This window comes from Plectropomus leopardus, chromosome 20 (genome assembly GCF_008729295.1).
Source record: "Plectropomus leopardus isolate mb chromosome 20, YSFRI_Pleo_2.0, whole genome shotgun sequence".
Classification (NCBI taxonomy): domain Eukaryota; kingdom Metazoa; phylum Chordata; class Actinopteri; order Perciformes; family Serranidae; genus Plectropomus; species Plectropomus leopardus.
In genome coordinates this window covers 26,943,494-26,960,304 of record NC_056482.1, presented here as the reverse complement: position 1 = coordinate 26,960,304, position 16,811 = coordinate 26,943,494, and the positions used below count along the sequence as shown (strand labels likewise).

The 16,811-nt window shown below is 35.9% G+C and overlaps 1 protein-coding gene across 2 annotated transcripts in view; it reads left to right on the top strand.

The window, feature by feature from the left end:
• The window catches only part of clip1b (CAP-GLY domain containing linker protein 1b), a 35,408-nt gene extending 23,857 nt beyond the window's left edge, over nucleotides 1-11,551 (top strand). For both annotated transcript variants that reach the window (XM_042509767.1, XM_042509766.1), the window contains 8 exons: nucleotides 2,675-2,781; nucleotides 7,017-7,062; nucleotides 7,281-7,324; nucleotides 9,132-9,237; nucleotides 9,318-9,483; nucleotides 9,568-9,620; nucleotides 9,716-9,828; nucleotides 10,430-11,551. In XM_042509767.1, coding sequence (XP_042365701.1) covers nucleotides 2,675-2,781; nucleotides 7,017-7,062; nucleotides 7,281-7,324; nucleotides 9,132-9,237; nucleotides 9,318-9,483; nucleotides 9,568-9,620; nucleotides 9,716-9,828; nucleotides 10,430-10,664 — 870 coding nt within the window. In that variant the 3' untranslated portion in view covers nucleotides 10,665-11,551. The remainder of the gene's footprint in view (nucleotides 1-2,674; nucleotides 2,782-7,016; nucleotides 7,063-7,280; nucleotides 7,325-9,131; nucleotides 9,238-9,317; nucleotides 9,484-9,567; nucleotides 9,621-9,715; nucleotides 9,829-10,429) is intronic.
• Nucleotides 11,552-16,811: the final 5,260 nt, after the last annotated feature.

Here is a 16,811-nt window from a genome sequence, read left to right as displayed (position 1 = left end):
GCTGCTCTGCATCAGGGGTACTCCAGTAACATCTACTCGCCTCGCTACCAGGTAGGATTGTCTTTGATTTTTGGCACGGGGTTCAAATCTCAGTGCAGCAGACACAAATACATTTTATTGTCACTGCAACCAGGATTAATTTGGCTCGAATAAGCTCTCAGAAATGATTGTTTTTGTTGATGTTGGTGTTATATTGTATGATGTAGCCTGTGCTTGTGACCAGATAATGTGTAGATTCTGCATGTTTGCATGCATTTGTTTATATGCGTGTGAGTGCGCTCTGCAGACTTCACATTGGAGGTATAGATGAATAATGTGGGGTTGGAAAAGTCAGAAACTCTCACATGCAAAGGCATCAAAAACACCACTGATGACACACTGAATGTGCAAACAGAAACATGCTGCTGACAGTGTGAGTCGTGCACGTGATGCATTGATTTGAAAGTCATACGTGTTAATTAAATATTGACTATTGGTCTTTCAAAGCTGCACGTGGCTGAAAATCACTTTGATGATTCATGAGATGTCATTTTTTTGGAGTCACAGACTTGAATGAGAGCCTAAAAGTTTGCATGAGGTGATGTTGGAGGGACTGGTGTCTCTGGGGGTTTTATTTTTAGTTTCACGTGGATTGAACTCATTCTGCTCTCCGCTGACTCATCACAGATATATCAAGGCTTTGTGTATTTTAAGAATTAACTGCAGTTTCACTCTTAATGACCCAGAACGTCTCGTCTGGCTGCAGGGATGTTCAGATACATCGTGGGAGTTTGAGCTTATGGCAGGATTTGTACAAAAATCAAGTACTTGAATATCTTGAAAATAGCATCCCTTTTTTAACAAAGTGCTCCAAAAGTCCTTTTAATTCAAATGATCCACTGGACGTTTTTATATTTTGATCCAAGCTTTATTCATTAAGTCATTATATGTCAATTGCTCAGGATCAGAAATTACTCAATCTTGTCTTTTTAAATTCACCTCACCGTCTCAACCGCTGTGCGTCCTCCCTCTCTTTACTTTCTCAACTCTTAAAACTCATGCAAAACCAGTAGCCAGTAAGTATTTCACAATTTTTATTTCGTTATTTCTAATCGACTGTAGCTGTTATAGATGAATCCACTGTGACGTTGGTCTGTTGGCTTCCATTTTGAAGCCTCATGTTTGGCATTTTAGCCGTTGCTGTCTTGGACTTTTTGGAGCCGGTAGTGCCCATATTAGGTTGGAGATAACCCGAATGCTAGCCAAGGCAGGATTTCCCTCGCATTCATTTATTTGTGGCGACCAGCCACAATTAAAACATCCACCGCCACAAATATATTTTCTACTTTGGAGCTGTATAATTCATTAGGAGCGCTGCTGGAATATATATATAGAGTTCAACTGTTTGTAGCACCACACTGTTGGAGTGCAGATGGAGAAGCAGAACGTCAGCAAAAGTTTGGATTCACTCACAAACAGTTGCTCCTATCATCCATCGATCTGATCAGATCAGTTGTGAATGGACTGACAGATCAATTATCCACTCCGGGAATGACAAACTACTGCTGAGGAAAAAAAAAATCTGCGCCATGATCAAAGACCTGCAAAATTCATTTAAAAGAAAAAAGTTTATTCTTCTGGCAAATGCAGACCAGATTTTACTGAGCATGTGTTGTACCTCAGCGATATGATGCATTATGACACTGTGACTTCTCCTCTTTTTAACCTCGTCGCTAGCTGCAAGCTTGGTTAGCACAGTGCAGTTTCAGCCGTGGTTAACTGTGCTTTCTTTGTGCTAATTTTTGCCAGTGAAAAACAGGGTTAAATCAACTTTTATGAATGCAAAAAACAATAAAGATTTAATTTTTTTTTTACTTTATTCAGCTCTTTGTCCAATGTTATAATAAACTGAGTACATTTGGGGTTTTGACTTTTATCAGACAAAATAAGCAATATAAGATCATTTTAGACTCTGGGAAACTGTTTTTTGTTGCTCACCCTCATTTGTTCAGTATTTATGTGAATTGTATGTGCATGATGTAAGGGTTTTATTTGCAGAAGTTATTATAAACAAACATTGTAATTTGGCCTATAACCATAAAAAATACACCAATCAAAAGAGAAAACTAATATGTCTGTAGCCAATATTAACAATCATTCAGCAGCACATTTAATGAGTTTTTTCTCTGAAGCTGTTTTTAATTTACTCTGTCATCAAATTGATTCCCAAATAGGCCAAAATGTTGGTGTTAAGTAGTGTCGCATCTATTAGGTTTGCAAAAACATTCTTGACGTACTTCATTTCAAATTTTAACACTGAGCTCATTAGATGAATAAAGTACGAGGACAAGGAGCTCTTCATGTGGAAACAAACTTCACAAGATCCTCTTTAAGATACAAGGCCGTCACTCCAGACGGGATTTAACAGTCCCTAATTGCAGCAGTAATTATTCCTGGAGTGCGAGTGAGAAATTAAACCACATGCACGCTCCAGACGGGATTAAAATCTCTGAGAAGCGAAGGTGATGTTAAAATTATCCCACCACCCCTGGAGAAATAAATCCAGCGTAACATTTCGGCTATAAATATGCTATTAAGATGGTAAAAATTATTCCTCTCAGGATGTCCTTTTATTTTTGTAACTTTGTATGTATGTATTCTTTATGACCCTCTTTCCTTTTCTGTCCCTCCGCAGCTCGAGGCTTTAAAACAGCAGAACTCCAAATATCAGGAGGAGCTCAGCCTGTCGAAGGAGCGCAGCAGCTCAGAAACTCAGCGCATCGGAGACCTCTGCAAGGAAATGTGAGTACTCATGATAACTAATGTGTTTTTTCCTGCCGTGTGTCTCCTGCAAAGGTGACCCCCAGCCAGTCAGCCCGTTCATTAGACTGGTGTGGTTAATGTGTCCGGAGGGTCTGAGCTGATGATTAAAAATCCAGTCTGCACAAAGAAAGCGCTGCCCAAACGTTGCTCCATGCAGTTTTATTTAGACATTTAAAAAAACTGTCAGTGCTGCAAATGTCAAATGTGGTATTAGAGTGGCTCCATCTGCAGCTCTCCAGAGAGATGCTTCCACTTGTAAATATGCTTTAAATTGTTGTGTAAAGCCCATAATTAAGCCAGAAGGAGCTATTATGTGATTATGGATATGATGGTGGAGTGGAGTACAACGCACAACACTCATAATCATGGTAAAAAAAATAGAAAACCTTTTGGGTTTTATGGCTTCCATCTAAAAATGTTAGACCATGAGTCCTCAGTGTTCTCATAAAAAATGTTGTACAAGCTTACAGTTTGTTTTTTTTTTCTCTTTTTTATTATTTTCTGTCTTTGATTTCCATTAATTTCCACATGGATTAATTATCAAAAAGAATTCTTGGAGTTTTAGTCAGGTTGCATTATTTTATTATTATTTTTTAATTAGTTTTTATAGAACATTTGTTTTTCCAAAAGATGCTCAATTTATAGTGAAACTGCAAAATGTAAGAGACATAAACATTTCTATCCATGCATAGGAAAATCGATTTTTAAAAAAGAAAAAGACCCTAGTGTACAGATGTACATAAATGTGTTTGTAAAATAAAAAAGGTTAATTATGGGCATAAACATTCTCAGACAAGTTACTTGAAATCTGTAATCAAGTTCTTGACACACATAGAAAAACTTTACTACAATACTTTACAAATTACTCAGCATCAAAAGTAATTAGTTATATTACTCGTACTTTTACTCATTACTCAGCCCAGAGTGGAGCTCATGGAAATGAAAACAAATGATTAGTAGTATTAGTATTCAGTAATTTAGCTCTTCACATATATTTATGGTCTGTTATGACAATCTTTGTGCTCTTAAAAGCTCAGTTTTTAAAATCGGCAACTTTTAAAAACGTTTGTGTTTGTGTTCTTTACCTTTTTGGTAGCGCATCCCATCACACAGCAGCTTCTAGATATTTTTCTGTTGTTTGAAAGCAGATTCACGCAATGCGAAGTCATCTAAGAGCGATGTTTCGTTTTCCCCTCGATGGGACTTAAAATGTGCTCTGTCTCTACGGAGCGGTTTGAAAAATGCATTCAGACTTTTAAAACAGTGCCATTTCTTTGCAAAATTGTTTGCTGTAACGTAAAATGATTAAATTGAAGCGTGAACAAGCACTTTTAAAATCTGTGGACTGATAAGAGCGAAACATGACGAAGCAAAATTTAATACAGACGACTTTGATGGCCTCTGCCGCGGTAAAAATACTCCGTCTTTTAACGTCAGGTTTTTATTTTACTTTGATGTGTTTGTGGTGCATCTCCAGCCTGATGTTGAGTCTATTTATAGATGCTTTGTGTGTGTGTGTGTTTGTGTGTGTGTGTAAGTATGTGGTGTGTTTATGAGTCTTTACATCATCCTGCCACACCTCCCCTGAGTCATGAGAGGGCCTGAGCGGTGACGTCAGACCTCCAGATGGATGTAATTGGCTGAATTATTGTCATCAATATGTAGCATCCTGTAAGAGGAGCAGCAGATGTCAACAAATATCTTTAGTCACAGCGAAACAAGAGCAGCTTCATCCTCTTTCAGGAGGGTCTGCTTTTCTATATTTGCCGAATTAATGTTAAAATGCATGAAGAGTCGTCATGTTTAACACCTCCGAGACTTTGTTAGTTTCCGTCCTGTCTCATCTCCACAATGTGTTCCTCCATCCCTCCTCAGTCTGCTGCTCTTATGTAATCACACCGTCTCTCCTCCTAGGACCGCCTGGCTCCAACATGGCCGCCTCTCTCACTGTGACATCGGTGTGTGTGTGTGTGTGTGTGTCACGTTGTGTGTGTGTTGGTGTGGAATCAATGTGGCTTTTGTGGCGTCCCAGAGAGCAGCTGTAACCACCACAGCTCAGATCTTATACTGTTTTGTGCAGTCGTAAGTCAAACCCTGATTGGTTTGTCTGTTAAACACATCAGAAAAAATATCAAATTAATATAAATCATTTGGGCTGCGACTATTAATATTTTTATCATCAATTAGATTATTTTCCTGACTAAGCCTGTTAGTCTGTAAAATTTCAAAAAATTAAATATAATATTAATCATCTTTATTTGCATTGCACCTTTCATACGTAAAATGCAGCTCAATGTGGTTTACATGCAAGAGTGCAAAGATTTCAAACCTGTATATAAATACATGTATACTCTCATACAAATACGCACTTATACATACATACTCCCACATACTGTATATACATTTATTTTTTTTTTTTTTTTTTTTTTTTCTCTTGTCTAATTTTTTGAAATTTTCCAGACTCACAGGCTTAGTCAGGAAAATAGACTAATTGATGATAAAAATATTAATAGTCGCAGCCCAAATGATTTATATTAATTTGATATTTTTTCTGATGTGTTTAACAGACAAACCAATCAGGGTTTGTAATAAAACAAAAAAATATAAATATAAAATCATACTGTATATACATTTAAAAAATAATAATAATAATAATAAAAAATAAAATCAAATCATTATACAACACATGTATACCATAGCTCTGGCAGTAAGTTGCAGAACAGGTGGCTGGTGTCTCCGAATGTCCGCTCCGCTCTCATTCTCCGCTGGTGTGTCCGCCTGTGTCTCCCCCGGTGTCCTGCAAAGGTGACCCACAGCCAGTCAGCCCGTTCATTAGACTGGTGTGGTTAATGTGTCCGGAGGGTCTGAGCTGATAATTAAAAATCCAGTCTGCACAAAGAAAAAGCTGTCCAAACGTGGCTCCATGCAGTGTTATTTAAAAAAACGCCGGTGTCCGCTCTGCTCTCATTCTCCGCCGGTGTCTCCGTCGGTGTCTCCGCCGGTGTCTCCGCCGGTGTCTCCGAATGTCCGCTCTGCTCTCATTCTCCGCCGGTGTGTCCGCCAGTGTTCGGTGTATGTAAATTTTACATATTTTTTTGTTCAGTTTCAGTCGTTTTTCGTGAAACATGAAGCATAAAACTGTAAACTTTTAAATTATGGACGATGTAGAAAACAATTTCCCAAGTTAAATTGGAGAAGCTGAATCTCAGCTGCTTCACTCTCTGTTGAATCAGTTTCTCTTTACACCCTGATGGAGAAAATGTGACAGAGACAACTGAAATGTTTTATTCACAAAATAAACCATATTTACTTTATCGTGCCGTTTCCCTTTAACTCCTCCGTGTTGTGTGGATGCTGTGGAGGCTGTAATGTAATTATACAGCAGGCAGCGAAACATTTCCCCAGCTGGTGCTCAGACCGAGCGATTCCTCACACACAGCTTCTCCCTTTGACACAAATCCAAAGAATGACCCACATGGAGCTAATTTCAATTTCTTCAGCAAATCGCTCGGCTCCAAAATCCCAAATATCCAGATTGATAAATTCCCAGACAACGCAGTCTGTGCAGCTGGATCTAAATTTGATCTTGCGTTTAGATTACAGCGTCATTTTTATAATATCCTGATGGTGTTTTTCCCTCGTGCACGTATGTGTACTGTATCACTCCTGTATCAGCACTGCAGAGTGAATAAACCCCTCAAACTGTGGTTTTAAAAGCTGTCAAATCCTTTAAGATGTTTAAAGTAGCAGCAGATATTTATACCACCAGATGGCTTTGAGTCTGCAGATTATATCAGAATAAGAGCTGTTCTTGTATTACATTTACTTAACTTTACTGATTCACTCTTTTCAACATTTTGCTGTTTTAGAAAATTCTAAGAGAGAAATAATTGACTTGAATAAATCGTGAATTTTAAACCAGAGAATTTTCCAATGACCTTGGTTTGCTTTAAAGCTTCTATAATCAATATTTTACTTTAACAATGGATGAATGACTAATAAAAATAATAATAACTTTATTCATATTGCACCTTTACAAACAGTCAACAGAGCAGAAATGGGATACATGTTAAACAGATGTGAAGACATCTGGCTCCACACCAGCTTTAAGCACAGAGCGGTGCTGGTGACACAGATATACTCTCTCAGACTCTCCTGCCTTCAGCGCAGCACGTTAAAATGTGTCACCTCCTTTTTTCTCTCCTCCCTCGCAGTGAGGAGCTGAAGCTGGCCTCCCAGAAGTCTCAGCATCTTGACGAGGTACTGACCTTTTAATAAAATGTTTCTTTTATAATATAAACCACTTCCTTCATCCTGTTATGTAGATCAGAGTTTGTTAAGTCAGAAACGGCGATGTGATTAATAGGTTTTGGCATCGCGAGGATTTACGTCCTGCTGTGAGGGAACTCTTGAAGCTCAGACGGTTTTAGCTTCTATTTAAATGCCTCTATATTTGCGTGTGTGTGTTTGCTTCGCAGCACAATGACGAGCGAAACAGTCAGCAGCCAGACATGAAGACCAGGTAAGAGATATGTTCCTTATATATGTGTATATGTGCTCTTAATCTGACTTTGTGGACTCTGGCTATAATGTATTCAGAAAATAGTAATAAATTGCTGCTTTTTAAATACTGATGTGTTATTTAGTTGATAGTTATAGATCTTTAGTAACTGATAGTTAGTTAAATTAAAAGTTAATAACTTTTTCTCCACCTCTGGACTTATTACACACTGACTCATAACTGGTATCACCCTAATTTAAAAGCATGGTTTGGATTTTTTTGTGATCAATTTATTTTCTTGTATTGACATCCACTGTACAGCATATATCAATGAACAGGTCATTCTTAAAGGGGTTATAACATTACATAAAATCAATGTTTAAAAGAGAAAACGGCTGAAATAAGACAAAAAAAAAACAACAATCACCCGCCAAAGGGATGAACAGCCCCCATGGGATCCAGACCACCGACTCCTGAAAAAATATAAATGTCTCAGAGCTTTTAAGGTTATTTTGGATGTTTTTAAAGTGGTGTCTGTAGTCTGAAACGGAAGCTAAGCAATTAATAAATACATTAAAAAATCAAAATTAGCTGAAGTTCACACTATATGTACAATATTATTGCTTAAACTTACATTTGACCGAACAAGACAAACAAACTAATAAAAAAACAAACATACAAAAAAAAAAAAAATCATGCTTAATGGTATTCTTACTGTTGCTGATATGCAAAGCGGTTATTTTACTATGCACTTAGAGTATCAAAAGTAAAAGTACTCATTCGGCAGAAAAACCCCTGTTAGTATTTTACTGTTAAATTTTGTTGTGGAGCTTATTTTATTTACTTCAAATATTGTTGGGTAGTTTTAATCTGTAATAATGCATCATATATTATAACCTTTACGTATTTGGAAGTAAAACCTCAATCTGAAAAGTAAAAAAAGTAAAAGTAATAAAAAAACACAATACTTGCCTCTGATCTGTGTTGGAGTAGAGGTATAAAATACCTTAAAACAGAAGTAAAAGTACAACAAAAACAGGTGCTATTCCTATCAGACTTTTTCATATCTGATAGTACAGTTAGATTATTACTTATTAAATAATTGACATTAATTCATTGTGTCTCTTATTATTTGAATCCGTCTCTAAGTCTGGAAACAGTAATCAGAGGATTAGCGCGTCTCAGCCTTCAAAGCAGCGACTGAAATTAGAGTTTTTGGTGAAGTGGTGATGACTGACGTCTGATGAACGTCTGATGAACGTCTGATGACAGCCGCGGATCAAAGTCGTGGGTTTGTTGTGAGATCAGAGCGACAGAGTAAAGGAGGAGCGATGTGAGGAGCGGCTGACAGCTCTGTGGTGTCGGCCGGAGGGAAGCAAAGAAGCGATGCACAATAATTAGAGCAGAAATAACAGATTTGGAGGGAGAAAGTGTTCTCAGGTAAACACGAGAAAAAACAGGAGAAGTGATTCAGCGAAACGACTTCACATCCAGTTTGACTTATCGAGCTGGCAGCTGTAGCAGAGATGTTCTCGAGGTGTCAGCTGGGCGCCACTGATCCGTTTTAAGTGATTTTGGAGGCAGGTGGTTAAAATTTACGGCTCTATTAATCGACTGAGCTGCAGCCAAGATGATTTTTGGTTGCAAAATTATATTGAATTTTTGGTTTTTCACTGTTTTATTATCGTGCTGCTGAAAAATGCAGCATCATTTATGTGTTTGAATTAATACAATATTCAAGTGAAGTCAGGGTCGTGTTTTAAAAACAAATGCAAAAAGCGATATATTTCCATGCATTTAGAAGTAAAATATCTCTTTTTTTCTACAGAGAAACGATCTCTAATCAGGAGACGGTGGGGGAAATAAACTTCCAGAAATCCACCGGAGCCTTAATCTCAGACAAAGACCGCGAGCTAGAAACTCTGAGGAACGAGGTACGCACGCGACTTTCATTTCATTTCTTTTAAACGTCATTCTGAGCTGTTTTAAGGGATCGATGTGTCTGTCGCTGCAGATCGCGGTGCTGCGAGGAGAAAACGCCATGGCCAAGACGCTTCATTCGGCCGTGGAGACGTTGGAGAGAGACAAAGCTCAGCTGCAGAGCCGAGTTCACAGTCTAGAGCAAAGGCTCATGGGAACGCAGGTGTCAGAGGAAGAAGACAGGGAAGCGCCACCGTCAGGTGAGGAGACGTGATTAGAGTTTTCACTGCTCTGATGAGGAGTTTTATTCTTTTTGTCAAACTGTTTTCTGGTTTCCTCTGCAGGCGATGCAGCTCTGGAGCAGCTGAGGGAGGAGAAGGAGTTCGCTGAGGGGCAGGTGAGACTGTCAGGACGCCGTCAAATCAGCTCGTGTTCAGGGTTTTTATCTGCGCTCACACGAAGCCGATCTGTGTCTCCATTCGTCTCCTTCAGATCAACTTCCTGAACAGCGTGATCGTCGACCTGCAGCGGAAGAACGAGGAGCTGAAGATCAAACTGAAGAAGCTCGCGCTGGCCGAGTTCAACGGCAACGACGGAACAGATGGGTGAGAAAAATATAAAATAATAGAAAGATAAATAATAGATAAATAGATAATAGAAGACTGATGCTTTTATGTATTTCTGTAAATTGAATATATTTGTTTTCTGGTCAAACTTGGTCATTTAAATAGAAAGTAAATATCAGATTAATAATGATAATAGTAATAGTAGTTTTAGTAATAATAATAGTAATAATAATAATAAAATGTATTTGTATAGCACCTTTCATACAAGAAATGCAGCGTAACGTGCTTTACAAGAAAGAAATTAAATGCACCAAGTGCTTCAAGATTCCAATGATAAAGACAAAAAGACATAAAATCAATCAATAAAAATAAGCATAAAAATAGAGTATATCAAATTAAGGAAAATATAACATCTTAAAGATGTGCATCGGTACGTAAGTGCAAAAATAAAAGTCAGAGTTGTGAGCAGCCATGCTGGCTAATTTGTGCTGCACCAACTACACTTAGTAGTTTAAAACAACAAAACTACAGTGTGAGTTCATGGAAATGAAGGAACGTGTTTAAAAACTGATGTGTTTTTAATAACGGTGCAGCTCTTTGGTGCAGAAGAAGAAGATAAACCACTCACTCTTTCCTCCAGGTTCGTCGAAGGTGTATCAAAGCGGGAAAAGAAGGCGACCCCGCGTCTGTTCTGCGATATCTGCGACTGCTTCGACCTCCACGACACGGAGGACTGTCCCACTCAGGCCCAGAGCCCCGACTCGGTACCTCACACCACCTATCACGGCAAGCCGTCCGACGAGAGGCCCTACTGCGACATCTGCGAGGCCTTCGGACACGCCACAGAGTCCTGCAACGACGACCAGACCTTCTAGTAGCTCCAAAAAAACTGTATCTACATTTTAATTCCTTCTCTTTCCTCTCAAACACGACTCACCCTCCGCTCTCCCACAACGCAGCCCGACTAAATCCCCTTCAGATTTTTCCATATTGTATTTTTATACTGTATTTATGCATATCACTGGTAGCCACCGTCCTGATCGAAAATCCTTTTTCTCTAAAGGTAAACTGTAATGCAGAATGCTCGTCCAAATATGCTGCTTTGGTGCAATATCGATGTTTATAACAAAAAGGAATCCGTCCTCTGCACTTCGTCGTTTTTTATCGTGTTGTTTTGCATTTCGGTTTGTTTCTAAAATAAGAAAAATTGTTGTTTTTTTGGGGCTTTATTTGTTTTTTTTAGCAGAAAATGATGCAACTTAATTAAGCACAGTTCAAAGTGAAGGGAAAATGAAGCGACTCTACATTCCTCAAGTCTGTGCGACTGCAAACCAATCAGAGACTGATACTGCCATGTTAACTTTTCACTATTTTTTATTTTTTATATTTTATGTTTAGCAATATTTGGAATTGCTTCTTCCAGCATATCAACCTACGACGGAGTGTTAGGGCCGCTGTCAGGAAAAAATAATTTCTTAAAGTTTTAAAAAAAATAAGATGTGATATTGTGAGAAAAGGGCAGGATTTTAAGGGAAAGCATTTCAATATAAATGTAAAAACTTTACTGCAAAAACGCTGTAATATGAAAAAAAGTAATATTTCAAGGGAAAAATTGCACTTTAGAGGAAAAAAGTTGCAACATTTTAAGAAATAAACGTGCATTTCAGGAGAAAATGTACAGGTTAATAGGAAAAAGTTGTATATTTTAAGAAATAAAAGTGGGCATATTTTAAGCAAAAAATGCACAATTTAGAGGGAAAAAGTTGTAAATTTTAATAAATAAAAATCTTTATATTTGGAAACAAAATGTACAAATTAGAGGAGAAAAGCTTTAATATTTTAAGAAATAAAATGCCCAATATTTCAAGAGAAAATATACAGCGTAGAGGAAAAAAGTTGTAATATTTTTTAAAAAACAACCTCAAATTACAAATCTTATCTTAACCTTATCTACAAAAAAATTTTAAATGATAAAAACATTTATTAAAAAATCATTGTAATAATAAAAGTTAATACTAATTAAATACTCCATCTTGCCCTCTTTCGTTAAACAATTCCAATTTTTTGATTATAAATGTTACTTTATTCTTGAAATATTAGCACTTTTCTTTAAATATTACGACATTATTTCCAATATATACTTAACTCTCAAAATAGTATTTCTTTATTGTTGTAGTACTTTGACACCATTCTGGGCTAATAATAAAACAACTCTTTTTGAATTATTACAACTTAATTTTCTATATTTTATGACTTCTTTTACTTGAAAAATTAAGATTGGCAGGAATTTTCATAATATTATGATTATTCTCAATAGAGAATACTGACTTTTCTTGGAATATTACATCATTGTTGAAATATAATGATCGTATTCCATATATGAAAAATATTATGACTTTTTTTCTCAACCTTATTATTACATTTATTAGTTATTCGTCTTTTTTAGTAGCCCTAGTACTCCGTCGTAATCAACCTAAATGTTAATCTATGGAAAACTGTTTATAGTTTGTAACATGAGGGAAGCTCAGTCTTGACTTTGGAAACTGTAGCTTTCGAAATTACTAACGTTATTCCAGAGCTTTCAACTGCATCTCACTGTCCTCCTCCTCAGTAGACGGAGTTTAGAGTTAATGAAGACCATGAGATGCACATGAAGAAGACAGCGAAAACTGTTAAGTGGACTTTGAGTTAAAGGGCCACTCCGCAGACTTTATACGTCAAGGTCAGTTTACAAACTTGTTTGTTTACTTACTTTTTGGTTTTTTTACATGACGTGGCTTTACACCTTTTTTTTTATACAGAATAATCTCATTTCTCATGGTCCTTATAAAAAATGTTCTGGAGCTTTCATTATATTATAATTTTATTATAATTTTTCCAAGTTGTTGTAAACTTTTAGGTGTTTTAAGGTAACCTTTGAACCCTTAGCAAATAGGCATCATTTCTTTTAAAAACATGGAAAAAAGGCAAAAAGCAAGTGCAGAAAAATTTGCAAGAAATTGGTTAAGAGATGAAGAAAATGACCCGAAAATGAAAACAAAAAAGAGAGAAAAAAAAAAAAAAAAAAATGGAAACTACCTGGAAAAGAAGTCCCAAAATACATTGCCTAATTTTAAATGCATAATAATAATAAGCAGAAGTATTGTTTTCTTGATGTTTTTTCTGTTATTGATCATTCTCTAATGATTCTCTCTTTTTTAAAGATGGTTTTTATTTACAAACCTTATGCTATTTGCAGGGCATTTTATGATAAGTTGCTGATTGCCTTTTGTTTTTGAAAGAAAATTTGTTTACATTTCTAACGTTTAAATGCTTGTGAAAGGACAAAACTTATATCGGTTTCAAAGGGTTAAAAAAAATTCTGAGCACTTTAATGATAATAGGTTTGAAGTCTATGTTTAAAAACCAGCTCCAGAATAACTGCTAAATGGACTTTGTGATGAGATTGTTTTGTCTCAAAATGTATGCGTGAATAATTTTTTTCCATAGATGAGCACGGAGGTCGATATCCTCGAACCATGCCGCCGAAAGTCACAGAGGATTCGTTGATGATGTTGCATTTTGTTATTTATTGTCTGCTCTTTCACTAACCAGTGATATTCCTACAGGGACATAAGCTCGCACTGATTTAAAGGTGTACAGTCTGAAGGAGGACTACTGTAGTAAAGGTGAAGAATTCCCAGATGGAAACTGTAGAAGACTAACTCAGGCCCTGTCTACATGTATACAGAGAGTTTTACCCTCCGTAAAAAATCAAAAACACAAAAATGTCCACATGACCTGACAAGATATCTCCGTCCACACCAGAATGCAAAAATAACTCAGCATGCCCACAGAAGTAAAGATGCACCGAGTGGCGGAAATTTGGCTGGATCTGGATTTAGCAGCTAAGAAAATGTAAAGAAACCAGGAGGCCGCTGTTATTGTTTCTGACTCAAATTAATTCCCGACCCAAATATTTTTATAATATGTATGATTTGCAAAATATATATAACAAATATATATGCAAAATAACGCTGATTTTTCAAAAACCTTGGGAATAAAAGGAAATATCCTGCAATTTGTAAGATATTAGTAGATTTAGAGATTTTAAAAAAACAAACACTAATTATCAAAATTATATATTGATAATTATGTCACAGAATTATCATTATTTTTTTCCGGGTAAATTCCTTGTTTGTTTTTGCTAGTTTGGGGTTTTTTTTTTTTCTTATAGGTTCATTTTTTAAAGGAATTAACCAACCTGTCCAGGTTTCAAAGTGTTAAAAAATGCTTGAAAAAAAATGCCTAACATTTCTCTTGTAGAAAAATGAATTTTCTCTCGAGTCAGCTTGTGTATGAGGTCTTAAAAATTAACAGCTTAAAGGTTGGAGTATTTTTTTTCTCCATTAGAGCAGTGTAAGTCGTAAAAAGAGAAGTGAAATTATCTTTTATTTAAACATTTTATACCTGTTTAACATCTTTCTTTTACGCGGCTCAATTTTCTATAGAAAAGTGTCTCATGTGGACAGACAACGTAAACAGAGGTGGCCTGCCATTGTTTTTCTTGGCGCTTATTACACAACGAAACTATAGACACAAACCGGAGTTTTGAAAATTCTGCACATTAGAAAACATTTTCAAAAATCTCAGTTCTGGTGACCAAAACATAGAAAAATATCCGTTTTCAACAGCATCTGTGTACATGTAAACAGGGTTTTGTAGTTTTGCACTGTCCACTTTAAAGATTCTTTAAAACAAACAGCGCTTTAACTTTATGATTCTGAACAAAAAGTGATTTTCGCTCTGCCCTCTTTAAAGATTAAGTTTCACATTTTGTGAAATCTGTTTTGTTTTTTTTTTTGCTTTCTGGCAGAAAATTATATATTAAAGCACAATGATAAATCTGCAGATTGCTCCTTTCATAGAGAGATATTAGCGGCATCAATCATCTCATGCAACTCTGCCAGAAAGCAAACAAGCGAATTTCCCAAAATGTGGAACTATTCCTTTAAACTAACCGTGTATCGCGACATGCATTTGACTTATCTTGTTCTTGAGCACAATTTTGGATCATATTGAATCTTCCAGTGTAACAGTGTATTATGATACATGACGTGACTAACCGTTGAGTCTGTAAATACTAATCAGAGGCCTGGCTCTGATAAATGTGTACACAGTGCCATGAGACTAAAGATAGCTTTTATGTGGACTACATTTTATTTTTCTGCCCTGTTGATAAGATTAAGACATTGTATAAGGAGAAAAAAAAGCCCATTTGTATAGACTTTAAAAACATTGTGTACTTTATAAGTGATGCGTCTAATTATCAGTGTAATGTTTTATATATGTAACTATTTCAGGCACCATCTAGAAGTGGTTACGAAGCTATTTTACAGATGTTGACGTGGTGTAAAATGTCACTGTTTTCTATGTACTGTATACTCCTCAACAGTCCAATAGAAATACTAAGAAAAACAAACACGTCTATGTTTTTTTTTTTGTTTTTTCTTTTAACTTAAGCTGCAATATTGGAAGAAGTACTCAGATGTTAAGTAAAAGTATTAATACCACATTGTATAAACACTCTGTTACAAGTGAAAGTCCTGTATTTAAAGATGATTTTTTTGGCTTTTTGGACTTTATTTGATAGGACAGATAGTATGAAAGAGGGAGAGAGGAGGACATTCAGCAAAGGTCAACAGGTGGACTCGAACATGGTGTGCTGCTGAGGACTCTTTACCAGGTGAGCTACAGGACACTTCAAAGCTCTGCATTTAAGACCTTACTTAGCTCTGAGGGACTGTTAGGCGCAATTTACACACTTTCATTCTTCATGTTTTGATAATTGTGTGTGTGTTGATGCATGTGTCCTAAATGTAGTCCAGATTGTGTATTTGAGTGTAATCAGTGAATTTGCAGCTCAGCTCCTACAATAAGTCTAAAATACACTGTGGAAACTAAATAGTTACATTCAGACTGTTCAGGTCCAAAAATGCTCCATTGAAACCCATTCAGACTGACATTTTTGATCCCACAGCCATCAGAGCAGAAAAACAGGACTTGTATTATTTCTGGGTGTCATTCTGGGCTTTTGACTCTGAATTTGTCATTTTGACTATTTTCCACCTGATGAGGTCATTTTGACCATATTTGGCATATGGAGGAAATACATGCTATTTCCACTAGGTGACCTGTCACAGTCAATGTAGCTGCTGATCACTGACATACTTCAGGCTGTCATCATCAAGATAAAAAAGCTACTTAGCATGTAGTATATTGAAAATAATATATATTTTTTAATTTTTGAATCTAAAAACATAGTGGCATCATGACAAAAACCTGGCATATGAAGGGTTTGAATTAATGAATATGTGATATTTATGATTAGACCTGGTGTTGGTTAAAAAAATTAGCTCAATGAAAGTAGAAAATAATAATATATAATATTTTTAAAGCTTGATTTTGAAAAGTGCATTTTGTGTGCAGAGCGGTGTGAGTGTGAATATTTGTCATTGCACAAAAAATAATAATGTATCAAAATCAATGTTGCTGTTAATCATTGACATATCCCAGGTTGTGATAATTAAAAAAAACTTAGTAGCATATAGTTAATTGAAAATATTTTTTTTCATCTAAAAACATAGAGAGTTAAAAGTTCTTCTTAAAATAAGGAATATTTGATATTTATAATTAGTACTGAAGTTGGTTAAAAAAGTTAACTCATAAACCCATATTAATGTATATTTTTTAAAGCTTGATTTTGAAAAGCACATTTTGTGATTGATGTGACATACAGAAGAGTGCATAGACCCTCCTGAGAAAACATCAGTATATTTATAATCATGATAATTATCATTATATTAACTATTTTATCTATATACTGATATGTATGTCTATTTTTCTTTTTTTTTTCGCTAAATTTTAGGTAATTTTTTTGCCACTTGTACCCTCTAACTTCCCTCCATGAAAGTAATCGAGCCAATTTGATTTAAAAACTAAAACTATTATTTTCCTTCCAAACATTGAAGACTAACACAAAA